General features: G+C 45.8%; 1 protein-coding gene across 9 annotated transcripts in view; it reads left to right on the top strand.

Moving 5' to 3' along the window:
- Nucleotides 1–262: 262 nt before the first annotated feature.
- The window catches only part of rgs3 (regulator of G protein signaling 3), a 74,583-nt gene continuing 54,078 nt past the window's right edge, over nucleotides 263–20,767 (top strand). For 2 of the 9 annotated variants that reach the window (XM_062959451.1, XM_062959453.1), the window contains exon 1: nucleotides 17,547–17,813. In XM_062959451.1, the coding sequence (XP_062815521.1) occupies nucleotides 17,760–17,813 (54 nt within the window). In that variant the 5' untranslated portion in view covers nucleotides 17,547–17,759. Of the gene's footprint in view, nucleotides 692–847; nucleotides 936–3,646; nucleotides 3,758–4,724; nucleotides 5,053–6,588; nucleotides 6,640–8,845; nucleotides 9,172–9,420; nucleotides 9,516–9,779; nucleotides 9,849–11,207; nucleotides 11,269–13,938; nucleotides 14,054–14,470; nucleotides 14,542–17,546; nucleotides 17,814–20,767 lie in introns of those variants that run through there. The other 7 variants (XM_062959446.1, XM_062959447.1, XM_062959450.1 and 4 more) reach the window with 7 other exon arrangements.

Here is a 20,767-nt window from a genome sequence, read left to right on the forward strand (position 1 = left end):
CCTCTGTGTCCCAACAAGCGCCTCAAGAGAGGTATAGAGGCTCAGCCCTGTCTCGGGCTCTTGGGAAGAGGCCCCGCCCCTAGCCCCGCCCTTTAGTCCTAAAAGGCCTCTCAGGAGAAATATAGAGGCTCAGCCCTGTCTCAGGCTCTTGGAAGGAGGCCCCGCCCCTAGCCTCGCCCATTAGTCCTAAAAGGCCTCTCAGGAGAAATATAGAGGCTCAGCCCTGTCTCAGGCTCTTGGAAGGAGGCCCCGCCCCTAGCCTCGCCCATTAGTCCTAAAAGGCCTCTCAGGAGAAATATAGAGGCTCAGCCCTGTCTCGGGCTCTGGGAAGCGGCCCCGCCCTTTAGTCCTAAAAGTCCTCCCAGGAGAAATATAGAGGCTCAGCCCTGTCTCAGGCTCTTGGTCCCGCCCCCTTCCCTAGCTTGGGAATCACTGGCCTAAATGAAACACGAAGGCACCCAGACAACCTAAGCCCTAAAGGCCTCTGCTTGCCACTGGGCTGGGCACCCCTTTGCTGGGATGGGGAAGTGCTGGGCTTCTCTCCGTTGTGACAGATCCTCTTGGACAGAGAACCACTCTTTGCCCGTTTCCTCTGTGCGGAGGATTGAGGCCATCGCTGGAGAGTTTGCCCAAAGGGCTGCGAAGAAAGAAGCAAAGCAAAAGACTCTTGCCAAGTTGGGAAACTGAGCTGGTAAGTTTCTGTTGATTTGTTGGCTCGCTGGGCAAAGTCCTCCCGGTTGCTGGAGGGTCACCTGGCAACCCAACGCTTTCCGGGGGGCTCCTCCTCCTTGTTAACCCCCCCTTCCTTCTGCCTGTCTCCTTCCCGCTGAGCTTTCTTCTCTGCCAGCCAGTCCCAGAGGAGAACGGCCGTGCCTGGAAGATTCACCCATTTGCAGCCCTTCCTCCTCCAGTTCTTTGGCGGACTTGGTTCCAAGGTAAGTGCCAGGATAATTTCTGCAGAACTTTGCTTTGATTTGCTCAATGACTTTGTGGATGGTTGCAATGACTTTGCTTCTTCTCCTCTTCCTCCGCCACATCAAGAAAATGACTCAGAGCAGCTTACAAATCAAATGAACATACAATACATTATTAGAATAGCACAATATAAGCATTACATTACTATATTGTATTATATCATTACATGGTGATATTATTAGTAATATTTATTTATGTATTTATTTACTACGTTTATATCCCGCTCTTCTCACCCTGAAGGGGACTCAGAGCAGCTTACAAATCAAATGAACATACAATATATTATTAGAATAGCACAATATAAGCATTAAATTACGATATTGTACTATATCATTATATGGTAATATTATTAGTAATATTTATGTATTTATTTACTACATTTATATCCCGCTCTTCTCATCCCGAAGGGGACTCAGAGCGGCGTACAAATCAAATGAACATACAATATATTATTAGCATAGCGCAATATAAGCATTAAATTACTATATTGTACTATATCATTATATGGTAATATTATTAGTAATATTTATTTATTTATGCATTTATTTACTACATTTATATCCCGCTCTTCTCACCCCAAAGGGGACTCAGAGCGGCTTACAAATCAAATGAACATACAATATATTATTATCATAGCACAATATAAGCATTAAATTACGATATTGTACTATATCATTATATGGTAATATTATTAGTAATATTTATTTATGTATTTATTTACTACATTTATATCCCGCTCTTCTCATCCCGAAGGGGACTCAGAGCGGCTTACAAATCAAATGAACATACAATATATTATTAGAATAACACAATATAAGCATTAAATTACTATATTGTACCATATCATTAGATGGTGATATTATTAGTAATATTTATTTATTTACTACATTTATATCCTGCTCATCTCACCCCGAAGGGGACTCAGAGCGGCTTACAAATCAAATGAACATACAATATATTATTAGAATAGCACAATGTAGGCATTAAATTACAATATTGTACTATATCATTATATGGTAATATTATTAGTAATATTACATTTAATATATAATATTATTATATTGTATTATTAGTAGTATAATATTGTATTCCATTATAATATTCAATGTGTTGCCGAAGGCTTTCATGGCCGGGATCACAGGGTTGTTGTATGTCTTTCGGGCTGTATGGCCACGTACCAGAAGCACTCTCTCTTGACGTTTCGCCCACATCTATGGCAGGCATCCTCAGAGGTTATGAGGTCTGTTGGAAATTATATTGATAAATTGATAATATTGTTATCAATATTATATGTATATACAATATATTGGGAGTAGCCCCGGTGGCGAAGTGTGTTAAAGCACTGAGCTGCTGAACTTGCAGACCAAAAGGTCACAGGTTCAAATCCCAGAAGCGGAGTGAGCGCCCGCTGTTAGCCCCAGCTTCTGCCAATCTAGCAGTTCGAAAACATGCAAGTGTGAGTAGATCAATAGGTACCGCTCTGGCGGGAAGGTAACAGCACTCCATGCAATAATGCCATTGGCCACATGACCTTGGAGGTGTCTATGGACAACACCGGCTCTTCGGCTTTGAAATCGAGATGAGCTCCAACCCCCAGAGTCAGACATGACTGGACTTAACATCAGGGGAAACCTTTACCTTTTACAATATATTATATATTTATAAATTATTATAAATTATTTATATATATATATATATATATATATATGTATATAAAATTAGCATAGCATCTATGTATGTATTTTATTTTATATATGTATGTATTTTATCCTGTTTTATTGTGATTATCTGGGCTTGACCCCATGTTAGCCGCCCCGAATCCCTGCAGGGAGATGGAGGCAGGTTATAAAAATAAAGTTGTTGTTGTTGTTGTTGTTAAGCCTCTTCCTAGGCGCTGCACCTGGGAAGGAGTCCTGAGTGGGTGGGCTCTTGGGAAAGAGACCCTGCAGTGGTGCTTTTTGAAATTCTAGACCAAAGATTAGATGACGGATTATTAGAGCAAGGGAAGAAGCTGTGAGTTAAGCCCTCTGACTCAGGCACTGATTAACCCGAGCAGAGACGGAGAGAATGGGTTTGGCTCTGCTGGGAACTGAAGCGTGGCTCCACCCGCCCCAGTCTTCCTCAGCAGGGGATGCTGGGGGGGGGGGTCAGGTGTGAGGGTGGGCTAGTGTTTCTCAGCCAGATTCAGCAACTCAAGGGGTGTGAGGTTCTCTTCAATTACCCTCTGGTATGTGAGAGCCCCTATATAAATGGGCTAAAGAGAAGGTTCTGGTATTCTGTACAATAAAACCTGTTGGAATCTACCAGCGTGTGTCTTGATGCTTTCTTCTGTGGAAGACTTACCCACAGCACAACTGGAAGAAGAGAACCTCACAGTTTGTACAGAATACCAGAATCTTCTCTGTAGCCCATTTATATAGGGGCTCTCACATACCAGAGGGTAATTGAGGTTTTATGGCTGGCATCTGTTCTTTGTCAGCGCTTGCTCTGTGTCCGGAGATGTCAAAAATCGGCGATCATGACAAGGGGAAGACGCTTTCTGTTCTCAGGTCCTGGATCAGAGCAGGTGCCGTTTTCCTGGTCAGTGAGCAGCCGGGTGGGCTTCCTTTTGCAGAAGCCCGTTGTTCCAGTGGTTGGCCTTTCCCGCTCACTGTTCCCTCTTCCTTTGCAGGAATGGCTCTCCCAGTCTCCACCGAGGTCCAGACGGGTCCCAAGGGGCCAGAGCTGTCCTTCCCGAGGCAGCGGAAGAGAAGGGTCAGCCGTGCCTGCCTCAGTGGCAAGGGTAAGTGGCCAAAGCACCTGCTCTCTCTTATTTATGGCAAGGTCTGGACATTTTAATCAATCATCATCCAATAATAATAATAATAATAATAATATAATAAATAATTACAAAATTATGATCTGCCAACTGCAAAAGGCCACCCTACTGGGATCTCTGCGCATCATTCGAAAATACATCACACAGTCCTAGACACTTGGGAAGTGTTTCTGGCCTTTTTGGATGGTTATGGTGTCTGGGAAGGGCTGTCACCCTCCCTGAGGCAGCACTGACTTATTCAGGGGCCGTATTGAAGTCCGTCATTTTGACCTCTAGACTTAACATATGAATATAGAGACCCTGTCTTGGGCTCGGGCTGTGGCGCAGGCTGGAGAGCAGCTGCAATCAATCACTGCAATGAATCACTCTGACCAGGAGGTCATGAGTTCGAGGCCCGCTCGGAGCCTATGTTTGTTTGTCTTTGTTCTATGTTAAAAGGCATTGAATGTTTGCCTATATGTGTAATGTGATCCGCCCTGAGTCCCCTTCGGGGTGAGAAAGAAGGGCGGAATATAAATGCTGTAAATAAATAAATAAATAAATAAATAAATAATATCTCCTTGCCAGCATCTGAGTGTCCTTGAAGGTTGCAGCTCAGTGACCCTGAGAGTATTGGCCCCACCGAGAGGGGCTGTTCTTGTCTTGTTTCCCAGTATCTTTTGATTCTGTAAAGCTGCCTTTTCTGCAGAGGAGTCTGCCTGGTGAACAGACAAAAGGCACCTGCAGGGGTGGCCTCAGGCCAAGCACTCGCTCGGGGACTAAGCCTCCAGGAGAAGAGGCGGAGGATCAGGACTAGTATGTGTGGGGGGGACACGGGACCTGAGGGCTCGGAGGAGGACCGGCCCGGGAAGCAGCAGGAGCAGCGTGTTGGTCTGAGGAGGAGGAGGAGGAGGAGGAGGAGGTTGTGGTAGCAGCAGAGCCTGAGGCATCCCGGTCGGGCGTGGGTGAGAACGCAGTCAGGTGCAGGCTGGCTTTCAAATCCGCCAATGGGCGTCCAGCGCCTTTTGTCCTGTTCAAACGGTGGCGGCGGTTAGAAGGCTGGGCCCAGCGGACTAGGGACTGCGTGCCTGGGATGTAGAGAAAAGTCTCTCCGGCTGCCAGTCTCCTCTTGATGGACTGCTGGAGCCACTGTCCTCCTCTTTGTGAGGGAGCCCAACCTCCTCTTTGTGCCATGGAGCCCAACCCCGTCCCCGCAGCCTCCCTCTGTGCCAGGACAGACAGCGGCCGCTTGGAATCTCTTTTTTATTTGTCAACGTTTGGTGAGTTTGGGGGGAGGCATGGCGGTGGAGCGGGGGGAGCTGTTTGCTGTTGCCGTGACTCTGGTTGCCAGGGACCACAGTAGCCGTGCCAGCAGGAGTGGGCAGCTCCCCACCACCTCCTTCTCCCGGGGCCTTTGGGAAGAGCAGCAATGGTAGGAGGATCTCCCTCCTCAGCCCATTCAGGGCCAAGGAAGTTGCTGCTCCTGCTGTGAGGTAACACTGGCTTCTGATTGCATGTCTGCAGAGACCCATGGAAGTTGTGTCTGTAACCCCTGAACCCTTTCTCTGACATTCAATGGGAATTCTTGTTTCTTGCGTATGCAGAAGTGCACTGTTTAAGCCCAGACTTACTTCCATCTTAAGTAGCTGGGGGACTAAGCCAGCTCTGTGCATGTTCCTGCTGTAGCCTAGACCTTGAGAAAAGTGTTTTTTGGCACACTAATACAGGGCTCATCATGGTGCTGTGATCAGAGTCTAGCCCCGCTCTGTTTCCCTTTGGGGCTTCTTCTTCTTTTTATTTTTGCATTTTTTATTGTAGGATATATGTATATGTACACACATATGTATACGCCCCGGTGGCGAAGTGCGTTAAAGCACTGAGCTGGAGACCGAAAGGTCTCGGGTTCAAACCCCGGGAGAAGCATGAGTGTCTGCTGTTAGCCCCAGCTCCTGCCAACCTAGCAGTTCAAAAACATGCCAATGTGAGTAGATCAATAGGTACCGCTCCAGTGTTAAGGTAACGGCGCTCCATGCAGTCATGCCAGTGGCCACATGTCCTTGGAAGTGTCTACGGACAACGCTGGCTCTTCGGCTTAGAAATGGAGATGAGCACCAAACCCCAGAGTGAGACATGACTGGACCTAACGTCAGGGGAAACCTTTACCTTTTTACACACACATAGAAACATACAATCATGATATTCCACAATCAAAATACGTACATACACATAGAAACATACAATCATGATATTCATCATCATCACCATCATTTAATTACTTATTAATCGCCCTCCATCCAAGATGCTCTAGACGATTTACAAGATAAAATTGTAAAGGATAAAAATACATACATACAAATATTGATAAAATTAACATAGATTAAAAGCTCTAGTAAAGAGCCAGGTATTATTCCACAATCAAAATACATACACACACATAGAAACATACAATCATGATATTCCCCAATCCCGCCACCTCCCCATTATCACCCATGAACTTATCTTTATGTTGTATGAGGGTGCAAAAATACTATTGAATATTTATACCTAATATTGCTTTGGGGCTTCTGACTCGTTTTGGGCTCCCCTGGACAGCAATATCCATCCCTGGCTTGGGCCCCTCCTTGCTCCCTTGAAAGGTGCCAAAGAACATTGTGTCTGAAGGCAAAGGAGAGGCACCCTTTGCTCACATTATCCTCCAAAGCATCGAATGATGTTGCCGTCTGCCTGGCACTAGCTCTTGTGAAGAGCAGGATGAGCGCTGGCTTGCATTCAGAATGCACATTGTACCTGGTCATGTTCTCCCTTGTCTCTTCCAGGCCAGTTGAAGCTCTCCGTCCACACCGAAGGCAGGGACCTTGTGCTCTATGGTGAGTAGCCACTTAGGCCCAGTCACATCATCATCATTATTATTGTTACTGTTATAGCCCTCTTTTTCTCTACCAAAGGAAAGTGGCTATCACTTGTGTGAACTGAAACCTAACACATATAAACATTAACATAAAGCCACCGGGAGGCATCAGGCCCAATCCAGGCCTATTGTGGACCAAAGGAAGGAGTGGGATTTGGGGGTCTTCGGCCATAGTGTCGGGTCCACGAAAAAAGCACCAAGACACGCTGGTAGATTCCAACAGATTTTTTATTGTACCGAATGCCAGAACCTTCTCTTTGGCCCACATATATAGGGGCTCCCACATACCAGAGGGTCATTGAGGTTTTATGGCTGGCATCTGTTCCTTGTCAGCCGACCAGAGATGTTAAGGATTGGAGATCATCTGACTCACAAATGGATAAGAACACTGATAGACTTATATTCTTTCTGACCACAGCTGCAAGAATAGTGCTAGCACAAGTATGGAAACTAGAAGAAGTACCAAGTAGCGAGAAATGGATTAACAAAGTGCTGGACATAATGAATATGGATCTATTAACTCAAAAACTAACACAGGATAGAAACTTCAAAAATAGAACTGACTGGAAACCTATGAAAAATTATTTACAAAAGAGAAAAATAAATTTTTACATAAAGCTAGACTAACGAAACTCTCTGGGATCACAACATAAAATAAAGGTAGTAATTTTTTTTTACCTACAAATTTTAAAGGTATGAATAAAGAAAATAATAAAGAAGACCATATCCAGAGCTCTGGAAGTTATAGGGAAAATATAGCATCTGTTGAACTATTCTTCTCCCCCTCCCCTCCTTTTTCTCCCCCTCCCCTTTTTTCTTTTTTCTTCTTCTTCTTTTTTCTTTCTCTTTCTTCGATATTGCTTTGGTTAGTTTTTCTTCACACATTTTTCTAGGTGATGGTTATCTTGATGTGGTTTTATTAAATGGGAAAAAGAACATATTTGTTTTTATGTAACAAGAAATATACAGATTGCTTGTGAATAGCACAATAAAAATATTCAACAAAAAAAGGATTGGCGATCATGACACATAGGGTGTCTCAGCCAGAGACTGGGCCCACCGAGCCTCCTGGCGCAAATGGGCAGCAAATGGGGAATGACGCCAGACTCTTTCCTGGAAGACGGGGCCGGACAGGCCTTGTGTGGCGGAGAAAGCGCAGAGCCCACCGGCAGCTGCGGTCAGGATGTGGCCGCGGATGCTGCGCTTGATGTCCTCCGGCACGGATCCCATCACCACATGTTGGAGGAAGGCGGGCGCACGCAAGGCAATTTGGCCTCTGGGCGCAGAACCGCATCTTTCTCCAACCCAGCGCTCCAGCTCAGTGTATTTTTAGTAGGCTTTTATTCATGGCAAGCGTTATATGCTGCGCAAAGACACGTACACATGCATATCCCCCTCCTTTGCTTCTGCTTTGTCCTCCCGCTTTACTGGTGAAGCCCTAGAAGGAGCACTGAGCTTGACAGATTGTTTTTATTGTACACTTTTTATTCCGTGCCATGTTACATGCATGCTGTCTCCATTATCACCTAGTTTGGTTTCCCGCTGCAGATGTATCTTTGGAAGACAGCCATTGATTGCAGGAGTATCTCTCCTTCAGCGTAGAAGGGTCAACAAATCTATCAGATGCAAACACAAATGAGACTTTGTCCCAATTTAGATTAGATTAGACTGCGGTGAATCTGCTGTGTCCCAGTTGTGAAGCTCTGGGAACCTGAAGGAGCTAGATAACAGCTCATAAGAGAACTTCATTGCTCCAGGAATGTACAGTAGAGTCTCACTTATCCAACACTCGCTTATCCAGCGTTCTGGATTATCCAACGCATTTTTGTAGTCAATGTTTTCAATATATCATGATATTTTGGTGCTAAATTCGTAAATACAGTAATTACTACATAGCATTACTGCATATTGAACTACTTTTTCTGTAAAATTTGTTGTATAGCATGATGTTCTGGTGCTTAATTTGTAAAATCATAACCTAATTTGATGTTTAATAGGCTTTTCCTTAATCTCTCCTTATTATCCAACATATTCGCTTATCCAACATTCTGTCGGCCCGTTTATGTTGGATAAGTGAGACTCTACTGTATTTGGTTAGTGCTGTCATTTTGCTGTCCAAAATGCTGTTTCTTACACGGACTTTTTTGGTTTTGTCTCCCCTCAAGTCATGGAAGCCAGAGGTCTGTTGGGGAAGCAGTGCCAGAGGTGTGACTCCTTTGTCAAGGTGCGCTCCCTCCTCCCTCGCTTACTTTCTTCTTCTTCAGGACAGGTGCTTCTCCAGCGCAATCCTATATTCCCCTTTTCCCCTGTTGCTTTTCCCTACCCGCCGCTGCCACTTCAGCTCGGGCCCTCCTCCAAGCCAAGCTGCTGACTCCGTTGTCTGTAGCCATTGATTTTTTAACGCAGGGATGTATATAAAGAAGCAAAGCCCTCCCTTCTTTGCACTCGAAGCGGCTGAGAGGCAAGCCAGAGGTGCAGCATCGGGAAGCAGGTGTGAGGGGCCTTCTTTGCCTCGGGTGGCCCTTGATGGCAACTTGGACTTGTTGGGAGTGGGCCCTGTCCCACTTTTTCTGAATGGGACTCTTACTGGCTTAGCAGCCATTGTCGTCTCTCCTGGGATCTCCAGCTGCTTTAGGAAACAGCTTGAGTTTGAAATCCTTTTGGAGAGCTGCTAGGACCTTGGCTCTGGCTGAAAGACGGGTCCACGTCCGCCTTGTTTCTCTTCCTCTCTCCATGAAAGGTGTCCCTTGTGCCAGACGCCGGGCGGCACTGCAGGCAAAAGACCCAGATTGTCCCGGACAGCAAGAACCCCGTCTTCCACCAGCGCTTCCTCTTGTGAGTGTGGGGCATCAAGGGCAGAGGATTGTCTGTGTCTCCTCCTCCTCCTCACAGCCTTTGCCTTGCCTTGGCTGCCCTGTTTGTGGGGCTGGCTTGGTGAATAGAGACACATTCGCGCACACACTGCTGCGCCGTCTCCACCCGAGGCGTTGAGTTTCGTAATTGGGATGCTCCTCTGCTTCCAAAAGCTCTGGGACGGTGGGGTGGGAGTCCTGGGCAGGGAAAGGGCTCAGAGGGCTCACGGCTGGCTCTGTGTTGCAGCTCTTTGCGAGAGGAGGATGAGCAGAAGCGCCTCGTGGTTACGGCCTGGAACCGGACGCGGGGCTCCAGGTGAGCAGGGCTCCTGAGGTGGCAAGGGGAGGGTGAGGTCGGCTGGGAGGACTTCTCCGTGGGGACGAGAGAGATGGTAAAAACATCAAAACATCCAGGCAGTGTGCCCTGGGCAACATCCTTGCAGACTGCCAATTCTCTCATTCCAGAAGCAACTCCAGTAGCTCCTGACACGAAAAAAAATATTCTTCTGGTCAATGTTTAAATATTATAACTGGTGCATGTTATTGTTTATTGATGTATTCTACATTGTTATTGTTTTGTATTTGATATTTCTGTGAGCCGCCTCGAGTCCCCTTCGGGGGAGATGGTGGCGGGATACAAATTAACTTATTATTATTATTTTATTGTTTGACACAGCAAACAAGATAGACATGCTGGATTTCATATCACAAAATCACAAGTCGAACACTTCCCAAGTGTCTAGGACTGTGTGATGTATTTTCGGATGATGCGCGCAGATCCCAGCAGGGTGGCCTTTTGCAGTTGGCAGATCGTAGTTTTGTCAATGTCTATTGTTTCCAAATGCCAGCTGAGATCTTTTGGCACGGCACCCAGTGTGCCCATCACCACCAGGACCACCTGTACTGGTTTCTGCCAGAGTCTTTGAAGTTCAATCTTGAGGTCCTGATAGCGGCTGAGTTTTTCCTGTTGTTGTTTTTCCTGCGACTGTCACCTGGGATGGCAACATCAATGATCCAAACCTTTTTTCTTTTCCACAACTGTGATGTCTGGTGTGTTGTGTTCCAGAACTTTGTCAGTTTGGATTCGGAAGTCCCACAGTATCTTTGCATGCTCATTTTCCAATACTTTTGCAGGTTTGTGATCCCACCAGTTCTTTGCTGCTGGGAGGTGGGACTTGAGGCATAAGTTCCAATGAATCATTTGGACCACATAGTTGTGCCTCTGTTTGTAGTCTGTCTGTGCGATTTTCTTACAGCAGCTGAGGATATGATCCATGGTTTCGTTGGTTTCCTTGCAGAGTCTGCATTTTGGGTCATCAGCTGATTTTTCGATCTTGGCCTTAATTGCATTTGTTCTGATGGCTTGCTCCTGGGCTGCAAGGATCAGGCCTTCTATTATTATTATTATTATTATTATTATTATTATTATTATTATTATTATTCCGCTGGCTCTGGTTGCCTCAGGGGGCTTCTCCCCAAAGAGGATGTGCTTGCAAGTCCCCCATCCCCCTTGGCTCCATGTTCATGTCGGCTGGGCTATGCTCCTCACAGGTCATCCTCAGATCCAGGGGACTGTCTGTTGTGGTCACACCCTCTGGGCCCTCTCCTGATGCCTTTTGCGGGAGCGAGGATGGGGTGGGAGTGGCCCCTGCTCACTCTTCTGGTTCTTTCCCAGGCAGAGCAGACTCATCGGCTGCATGAGCTTCGGCGTGAGGAGCCTCCTGAGCCCAGGAAAGGTACCAAGGGCCCCAGGGACAGAATATGTGGCACTGGCCCAGCCTCAGACCTGAAGGGCCAGAGAGCGGAGTGCCAATGGATCAGGCAGAGAGATGGGTGGCTGCCAAAGGGCACCCTGAGAGTTTCTGACTGAGCGGGTCTTCGGACTCAGAGCCCCATGTCGTCCCCACACTGCCTCTCATTACCCTCCTTATTTTTTGGAAGAACCTGAAAACCTGTCTCTTCCAACAGGCTTCTGGCGACTGATTTCCTTAGTTTGGGATCGCCCTGTTGTCTATTCTATTTTTATAGTATTTTTACTCCTTAGCCGTACATAGATGTATGCCTTCTCCAGCACTTTAATGGGATAATAGTCCCTGGGATCTACCTCTCTTCTAACTTGCATCGTACAAAACTACTCGCAATTTTCTGGCCCACTTCCCTTTTAGGAGCCAACCGAGGATTTGATCAAAGTATATGTTTTTAGGTTGAATGTTTTTATGTTGAATGTTTTTTATATTGTAGAATGATATTTTAAATTTAAGTCGCTCGGAGCACTCTGGTGGAGAGCGACTAATTAAGAAATAAAGTGAAGTGAAAGTACCATATATACTCAAGTATAAGCTGACCCGAATATAAGCCGAGGCACCTAATTTTACCACAAAATAAACTGGGAAAACATTGACTCCGGTATAAGCCGAGATACCAATAAAATTACATGAATTGAGGCATCAGTAGTTTAAATGTTTTTGAATCTTTACATCAAACTGTAATTTAAGATATGAGTGTCCAACTCTGATTAAGTCATTATTTTCATCTTCTTCAATGTAAATGTGCTTATGTATCCTTTTAATAATAATAGAGTGAAATAATAAATGTAATAATAATAATAATAATAAATGCAGTAAAATAATAAATGTATTAATAATAAAAATAGAGTAAAATAAATGTAAAAGTAACAATATAGTAAAATAATAAATATAATAATAATAATTAATACAGTAAAATAATAAATGGAACAATACCAATAATAATAGAGAAAAATAATAAATATACCATATATACTTGAGTAGTATGAATATAAGCCCACCAGGACCCTCACCCGAGTATAAGCCGACGAGGTTTTTTTCAGTCCTAAAAAAGGGCTGAAAAACTAGGCTTATACTCGAGTATATACAGTATGTTTATTGTGTATTGGTATATGTGATTTCATCTGTTTATGATTTGTTTTTATTGTTGAGTTTTATATTGTTTGTTGCCTGGGCCAAGCCCCATGTAAGCAGCCCTGAGTCCCCTTGGGGAGATGGGGCAGAGTGTAAAAATAAAATTATTATCATATTATTATTATTATTATTATTATTATTATTATTATTATTATTATTATTATTATAGGGGCCCCTGGTGGCACAGTGTGTTAAAGCACTGAGCTGCTGAACTTGCAGACCAAAAGGTCCCAGGTTCAAATCCCCGGAGTGGAATGAGCGCCCACTGTTAGCCCCAGCTTCTGCCAACCTAGCAGTTCGAAAACATGCCAATGTGAGTAGATCAATAGGTACTGTTCTGGTGGGAAGGTAACGGCGCTCTATGCAGTCATGCCAGCCACATGACCTTTACCTTATCTATATGTGATTTCATCAGTTTATTATTTGTTTTTATTGTTGAGTTTTATATTGTTTGTTGCCTGGACCGAGCCCCATGTAAGCCGCCCCGAGTCCCCTCGGGGAGATGGGGCAGGGTATAAAAATAAAATCATTATCATATTATTAGGTAGGTAAAGGTTTTCCCCCGATGTTAAGTCCAGTCGTAACCGAATCTGGGGGTTGGTGCTCATCTCCATTTCTAAGCCGAAGAGCTGGCGTTGTCCGTAGACACCTCCAAGGTCATGTGGCCACTGGCATGATTGCATGGAGCGCCGTTACCTTCCCGTTGGAGCAGTACCTATTGATCTACTCACACTCTGGGGGTTGGTGCTCATCTCCATTTCTAAGCCAAAGAGCCGGCGTTGTCTGTAGACACCTCCAAGGTCATGTGGCCACTGGCATGACTGCATGGAGCACCGTTACCTTCCCGCCGGAGTGGTACCTATTGATCTACTCACACTCTGGGGGTTGGTGCTCATCTCCATTTCTAAGCCAAAGAGCCGGCGTTGTCTGTAGACACCTCCAAGGTCATGTGGCTACTGGCACGACTACATTGAATGCCGTTACCTTCCCGCCGGAGCGGTACCTATTGATCTACTCACATTTGCATGTTTTTGAACTGCTAGGTTAGCAAGAGCTGGAGCTAACAGTGGGCGCTCAGTCCGCTCCCGGAGTTTGAACATGGGACCTTTTGGTCTCCAGCTCAGTGCTTTAACACACTTCGCCACCGGTGCTACATAAAAATAAAATTATTATCATATTATTAGTATTATTATATCTCAGGAATTGGCGTTGTGATGAAAGTACTTGCTATGAGTTCTTCCTTTATGCTCCCTACCATGACTGCATTAGAACAGGCCCTTTTTAGTATGTTTTGCGGATGAGAGAAGGGAAGGACATGGCAGGGGAGAGCATTTTGCCTTTGGCCACAGAGCGGAGCCTCCACGTCTTCCTGGCGCATCCCGCTCTGCTCGGCACCTGCTCCCAGTCCGACAGAGCAGGGTCTCTGAGCCCGAGGAGCCTGCAAGTGCTTCCTGTGTATCTTTGTAGGCCCAGGAGATCAGCGGGTGGTATTACCTGCTGGGGAAGGACCTGGGCAGAACCAAGCACCTGAAGGTGGACACCAAGCGGCGCCAGAAGCAGTGGCCAAGTCCAGAGGTCTCTGGTGAGTCTGGGGGGCTTCTGGACACAGAGAGAGCAGGGGGGGGGGTATTAGTAAGGTAAAGGTAAAGGTTTCCCCTGACGTTAAGTCCAGTCATGTCTGACTCTGGGGGTTGGTGCTCATCTCCATTTCTAAACCAAAGAACCGGCGTTGTCCGTAGACACCTCCAAGGTCATGTGGCCACTGGCATGACTGCATGGAGCGCCGTTACCTTCCTGCCAATAGAAGCAGTACCTATTGATCTACTCACCTTGGCATGTTTTCGAACTGCTAGGTTGGCAGAAGTAGGGTATTAGTAAACCTCTTGCCATATGGGAGGCGAGAAGAGAGGTGGGGGGCAGGTCTTTGGAGCCCAACTGAGCTGAGAAGCCAAAGGGCCCAGAGGTCAGTGGCCTCACTGTTTGTTCCCCCGTTTTGCAGAGCCAATGATGTCTGCCCAGCCGGCCGCGTTCCCAGGGAAGCAGCAGAAGGAGAACATGGAAGAGCTCAAGGTAGGAGCCTGAGGGCACCGCGGCTGGCCGGGAAGGGTGGCCATCGAGCTAGAGCCAGTCCTCCTCCAAAAAGTCATCTCCTTCCCTCCTGATCCAGGCCTCAGACGGGAGGGAAGATGGGGGGCTCTGAAACTTGGAATCTCTGGGGTGAAGCCTGAAGGGTCTGCAAGGGAAATGCCACTGTTGTCAATGCACTGAATCAGTTTGGAAGGAAGGTCCAACTTCCTAGAAGCAGAGGGAGGAAGGGTGGCTGGGTTGTTGTATGTTTTCTGGGCTGTATGGCCATGTTCCAGAAGCATTCTCTCCTGACGTTTTGCCCACATCTATGGCAGGCATCCTCGGAGGTTGTGAGGTATGGAGAAACTAAGCAAGGAAGGTTTATATATATCTGTGGAAAGTCCAGGGTGAGAGAAGAACTCTTTGTCAGTTGGAGGCCAGTGTGAATGTTGCAGTTAATCACCTCAATTAGCATTGAATAGCTTCATCTCCTGGCTTCTTCCTGGCTGGGGGCATCCTTTGTTCAGAGTCTTTAGCTGCCCTTGGTTCCCATGTCTGGAACTCCTCTGTCTTCAGAGTGTTGCTTCTTATCTACTGTTCTGATTTTTGAGTTTTTTAATACTGGAAGCCAGATTTTGTTCATTTTCATGGTTTCCTCCTTTCTGTTGAAGTTGTCCACATGCTTGTGGATTTCAATGGCTTCTCTGAGTAGTCTGACATGATAGTTGTTGGAGTGGTCCAGCATTTCTGTGTTCTCAAACAATATACTGTGTCCAGGTTGGTTCATCAAGTGCTCGGCTATGGCTGATTTGTCTGGTTGAATGAGTCTGCAGTGCCTTTCATGTTCTTTGACTCGTGTTTGGGTGGCTGTCTTGTGGTGTGTGTATGGGTTGGGCTGTGGCGCAGGCTGGTGAGCAGCCAGCTGCAGCCAGCTGCAACAAATCACTCATGAGTTCGAGGCCAGCTTGGAACCTGCATTTGTCTTTGTCTCTGTTCTATGTTAAGGCATTGAATGTTTGCCTTATATGTGTAACTAGCTGTGCCCGGCCACGCATTGCTGTGGCGTTGTCTGGTGGTGTTGGTGAGAAATTGTTGAGGTAGTGGTGGTATTGAATGTCGGTTGTATGGTTGTCTTTATGTTTAGTATGCACACTGAAGTGGATTATATGACAGTGTGGAGTCAAAATAATCCAGTTCAAAGCAGATAATATAAGATTCTAAATGGGTTATATAGCTGTGTGGAAGGGCCTTGAGTCTACACTGTCATATAATCCAATTAAAATCTAATAATCTGTGGAAGAGGCCTAAGTGAGGTCTAACTGTGCCTGTCCCCTGGACTGAGTAGGTTACTAGGAGACCAAGTGGGCAGAGCCTAGCCTTCAAACTGGCAGCAATTGGATAAAAACTATTATTCCTCTCCCTGTAATTAGGACTTTATTTTTCTTTTCTTTTTGTTGTATCAACCTCAAGCTGTGGATGATGGGTTGTGTTGTCAAATTTCGAGGTTGGGGGGCCTGTAGTTTTGTTGTTTTGTCCGCTGCCCTGATGCCATCACTCTTTTTTATATATATAGATGTGATCCGCCCTGAGTCCCCTTTGGGGTGAGAAAGAAGGGCGGAATATAAATACTGTAAATCTATATATATAAAAGAGTGATGGCATCACGGCAGCGGACAAAACAACAAAAGTAAACACCCCACAACCTCGAAACTTGCCAGCACAACCCCTCATCCATGCCTCTAGGTTGATACAACAAAAAGAAAAGAAAAATAAAGTCCTAATTAGAGGGAGAGGAATAATTGTTTTTATCCAATTGCTGCCAGTTAGAAACCTAAGCTCTGTTCACTTGGTCTCCTAGCAACCCACTCAGCCCAGGGGAGCCTTTACCTTAACTACCACCAATTCCTCAATACTTTATTTCCCATACCACCATACTTCGCCACAGCAACGCGTGGCTGGGCACAGCTAGTAAATAATAAATAGGTGTGTTGTCGAAGGCTTTTATGGCCAGGATCACAGGGTTGTTATATGTCTTTCAGGCTGTGTGGCCATGTTCCAGAAGTATTCTCTCCTGACGTTTCGCCCACATCTATGGCAGGCATCCTCAGAGGCTGTGAGGCATGGATAAACTGGGCAAGGAAGGAAAAAATATACTGTATATACTCGAGTATAAGCCTAGTTTTTCAGCCCTATTTTTAAGACTGAAAAAGCCCCCCTCGGCTTATACTTGGGTGAGGGTCCTGGTTGGCTTATATTTGGGTCAGCTTATAGTCGAGAATATATGGTACATTTATTATTTTTATGGAGCCTCCAGTGGCCTAGGGGATAAAAGCCTCCCACAAGGATGGTAAAAACATCAAAACATCTGGGCGTCCCCTGGGACAGCCAATTCTCTCACTCCAGAAGCAACTCCGGTTGCTCCTGACTTGAATTTTTTTTAATTTTTCTCTATTATTATTGGTATTATTACATTTATTTTTTTCTCTATTATTGTTGCGACTATTACATTTATTTTACTCTATTTTTATTATTAATAATATTCCATTTATTATTTCACTCTGATCTTATTATTATTATTATTATTATTCCATTTATTATTTCACTCTATTTATTATTACTTGTATTATTTTCCTGTATTCATTATTATTCCATGTATTACATGGCAGGCAACCTCAGAGGTTGTGAGGTATGGATTAAATAGGTGTTGTTTTGTGTGACCCCTGCTCTGCTTTCTGCCCCAGTCACCCACCTGCCCAGCTTGAATTTGAGTGGATTGTGGGGCAACCCAGGCTCTCCTTCCCGCTGCGTTCTGCCTCCACGGGGACCCATTGCTGTCATCCTCGGGCGGCCTGCGGGAAGGGGACGGCCGGGCCTCTCAACGCCTGGGAACAAAGCCCTCCGCAGCCTGGGCTGAAGGCCTGGCAGGAATCTCTCTCTCTCCCCCCCCCCCCCCCCCCGATTTTCCCTCTCAGGAAGCCCGGCGCTTATCATCCATCTGCACATGGCAGAGGTGGGGAGCGGGGCTTCCTGCCATTCTTCTCCCCAGCTCCGGGTTCCCAGGGGCAGCCGTGCCAGCCCCGCCACAGAGGCTCCTTCTCGCGGCTGCCGATGGGAGGCAAGGAAGGCGCTGCTCTCCGCTCTCAGCCGTTGCCGCAGAAGAAGGAGAAGGCGAAGGGGGGGGGGGGGGTGATGGTTGAGCATTTCTCGGTCCGGCCTCAGGCATGAGCCGCTTCCCAGGGATGTGCAGAGTGTGTGCGGAGCAGCGCTATCGACAGGTTGGTCACAATGAATAGGGGACAGGAGTGCATGCGTTCACCCCACACCCTGTCTGTGTATGTGCGATGAAGGTGCTAGTCTTCTCTATGGGGAGGGACACAGGAGCAGTGTCCTGCTGGGATCAGCTAGTCTTCTCTATGGGGAGGGACACAGGAGCAGTGTCCTGCTGGGATCAGCTAGTCTTCTCTATGGGGAGCAGTGTCCTGCTTTGTGTCCATCCTGGGATCAGCTGATGCTCAACGCAGCTGTTCCACAGTGGAACTCACTGCCTGGGCACTGCTTCTTTGGAGGTTTTTAAACAGGCTGGGTGGTCATCTGTCATAGAATCCTAGAATCGTAGAGTTGGAAGAGACCTCATGGGCCATCCAGGCGGCAAATTCACTGGGGCAGACCTTTTCAAACTCATTTATCTACCGTGTTTCCCCGAAAATAAGACAGTGTCTTACATTAATTTTTGCTCCCAAAGATGCGGCAGGTCTTATTTTCAGGGGATGTCTTATTTTTCAGGGGATCATAGAATCATAGAATCATAGAATAGTAGAGTTGGAAGAGACCACATGGGCCATCTAGTCCAACCCCCTGCCTAAGAAGCAGGAAATCGCATTCAAAGCACCCCCGACAGATGGCCATCCAGCCTCTGCTTAAAAGCCTCCAAGGAAGGAGCCTCTACCACGGCCCCGGGGAGAGAGTTCCACTGTCGAACAGCTCTCACAGTGAGGAAGTTCTTCGACCTTTTCAAACTCATTTATCTACCGTGTTTCCCCGAAAATAAGACAGTGTCTTACATTAATTTTTGCTCCCAAAGATGCGGCAGGTCTTATTTTCAGGGGATGTCTTATTTTTCAGGGGATGTCTTATTTTCCATTTATTTATTTATTTATTTATTTATTTGCGACATTTATGTACCGCCCTTCTCACCCCGGAGGGGACTTACAAGTATATATACATACAATATATTATATTATATATAACTATATAGCAATATTATTAGTAATATTGCATGTAATATAAATATACAATTATAATAGTGAATTATAATTATTATTACATTGTATTACATCATAATATTATTATTAATATTACATGTATATACAAAAAAATGAACATTTATTGAACAAAAAATGAACATTTATTATATACTGTACAGTAGTTGTCATCACAAAGCATAACCAGACAAACTGTGAATCCTATCAAGAATTTCTTGTTACTACAGTAGAGTCTCACTTATCCAACACACGCTTATCCAACGTTCTGGATTATCCAATGCATTTTTGTAGTCAATGTTTTCAATACATCGTGATATTTTGGCGCTAAATTCGTAAACACAGTAATTACTATGTAGCATTACTGCATATTGAACTACTTTTTCTGTCAAATTTGTTGTATAACATGATGTTTTGGTGCTTAATTAGTAAAATCATAACCTAATTTGATGTTTAATAGGCTTCTCCTTAATCTCTCCTTATTATCCAACATATTCGCTTATCCAACGTTCTGCCGGCCCGTTTATGTTGGATAAGTGAGACTCTACAGTACCATTATTTCCATGTACAGCACTCTATGGTACGTACATTTACCGATCTTGCATGTTCTGGTGTTCTGTTCGTTGGGCATGCTTCCAAACAAAAACTTTGCTCGGTCTTACTTTCAGGGGAGGCCTTATATTTAGCAATTCAGCAAAACCTCTACTAGGTCTTATTTTATGGGGATGTCTTATTTTAGGGGAAACAGGGTATATGAGATGTGCCTAGATTTCAGTGGGGATTACGTGAGATTGTCGTATTGGAATGTGTCTTTCAGCTGCATATGGTAAATGATTTCTCCTATACTTTGTCCTTTTTTAAAATCCAAAACGTAACCTACTTTGTGGATAGCCCTCATATATAAACCTTCCTTGCTTAGTTTCTCCATACCTCACAACCTCTGTCATAGATGTGGGCGAAACATCAGGAGAGAATGCTTCTGGAACATGGCCATACAGCCCGGAAAACATACAACAAGACTGAACCAAGAACGGGCACTTCCCCTTTGATGTTGAGCTCCTCCAGCTTAGAATCATAGAATAGTAGAGTTGGAAGAGACTTCATGGGCCATCCAGTCCAACCTCATTCTGCCAAGAAGCAGGAAATCGCATTCAAAGCACCCCCGACAGATGGCCATCCAGCCTCTGCTTAAAAGCCTCCAAAGAAGGAGCCTCCACCACGGCCCGGGGGAGAGAGTTCCACTGCCGAACAGCCCTTCTCACAGTGAGGAAGTTCTTCCTGATGTTCAGGTGGAATCTCCTTTTCTGTAGTTTGAAGCCATTGTTCCCTTGTGTCCTAGTCTGCAGGGCAGCAGAAAACAAGCTTGCTCCCTCCTCCCTATGACTTCCCTTCACGTATTTGTATATGGCTATCATGTCTCCTCTCAGCCTTCTCTTCTGCAGGCTAAACATGCCTAGTTCTTTAAGCCGCTCCTCATAGGGCTTGTTCTCCGGACCCTGTTGGGAGGGATCGGATTGTGCTTTTCATGCATGGAAGAAAGAGACTGGACTGGATGGCCCCTTGGGCGTGTTTCAGTGGGCTTTGGGGGCCCCAGAGAAGCATTTATGGGACTGGGGGGAGGTCCGAGGGCAGAGTTGTGGGGCTCAAGCAGAGCGAGTGGGGGTCCCAGGTGCACCTGGCAGTTTTCTGCAGTGAAGGAGGATTTGAACCGTGGTCTTTAGAGTCCTAGTCCAAGGTGGAAACGACTGCCCGTGCAGACAGAGAAGCGTTGGGTGCTTGGCCCTGTGTTGGGTTCTCTTCTCCCAGTTGTGCTGTAGGTAAGTCTTCCACCAGAAGAAAGCACCAAGACACATGCTGGTAGATTCCAACAGCTTTTATTGTACAGAATACCAGAACCTTCTCTTTAGCCCATTTATATAGGGGCTCTCACATACCAGAGGGTAATTGAGGTTTTATGGCTGGCCCGTCCA

This window comes from Anolis carolinensis, unplaced genomic scaffold (assembly GCF_035594765.1).
Source record: "Anolis carolinensis isolate JA03-04 unplaced genomic scaffold, rAnoCar3.1.pri scaffold_7, whole genome shotgun sequence".
In the NCBI taxonomy this organism is placed as follows: Eukaryota; Metazoa; Chordata; class Lepidosauria; order Squamata; family Dactyloidae; genus Anolis; species Anolis carolinensis.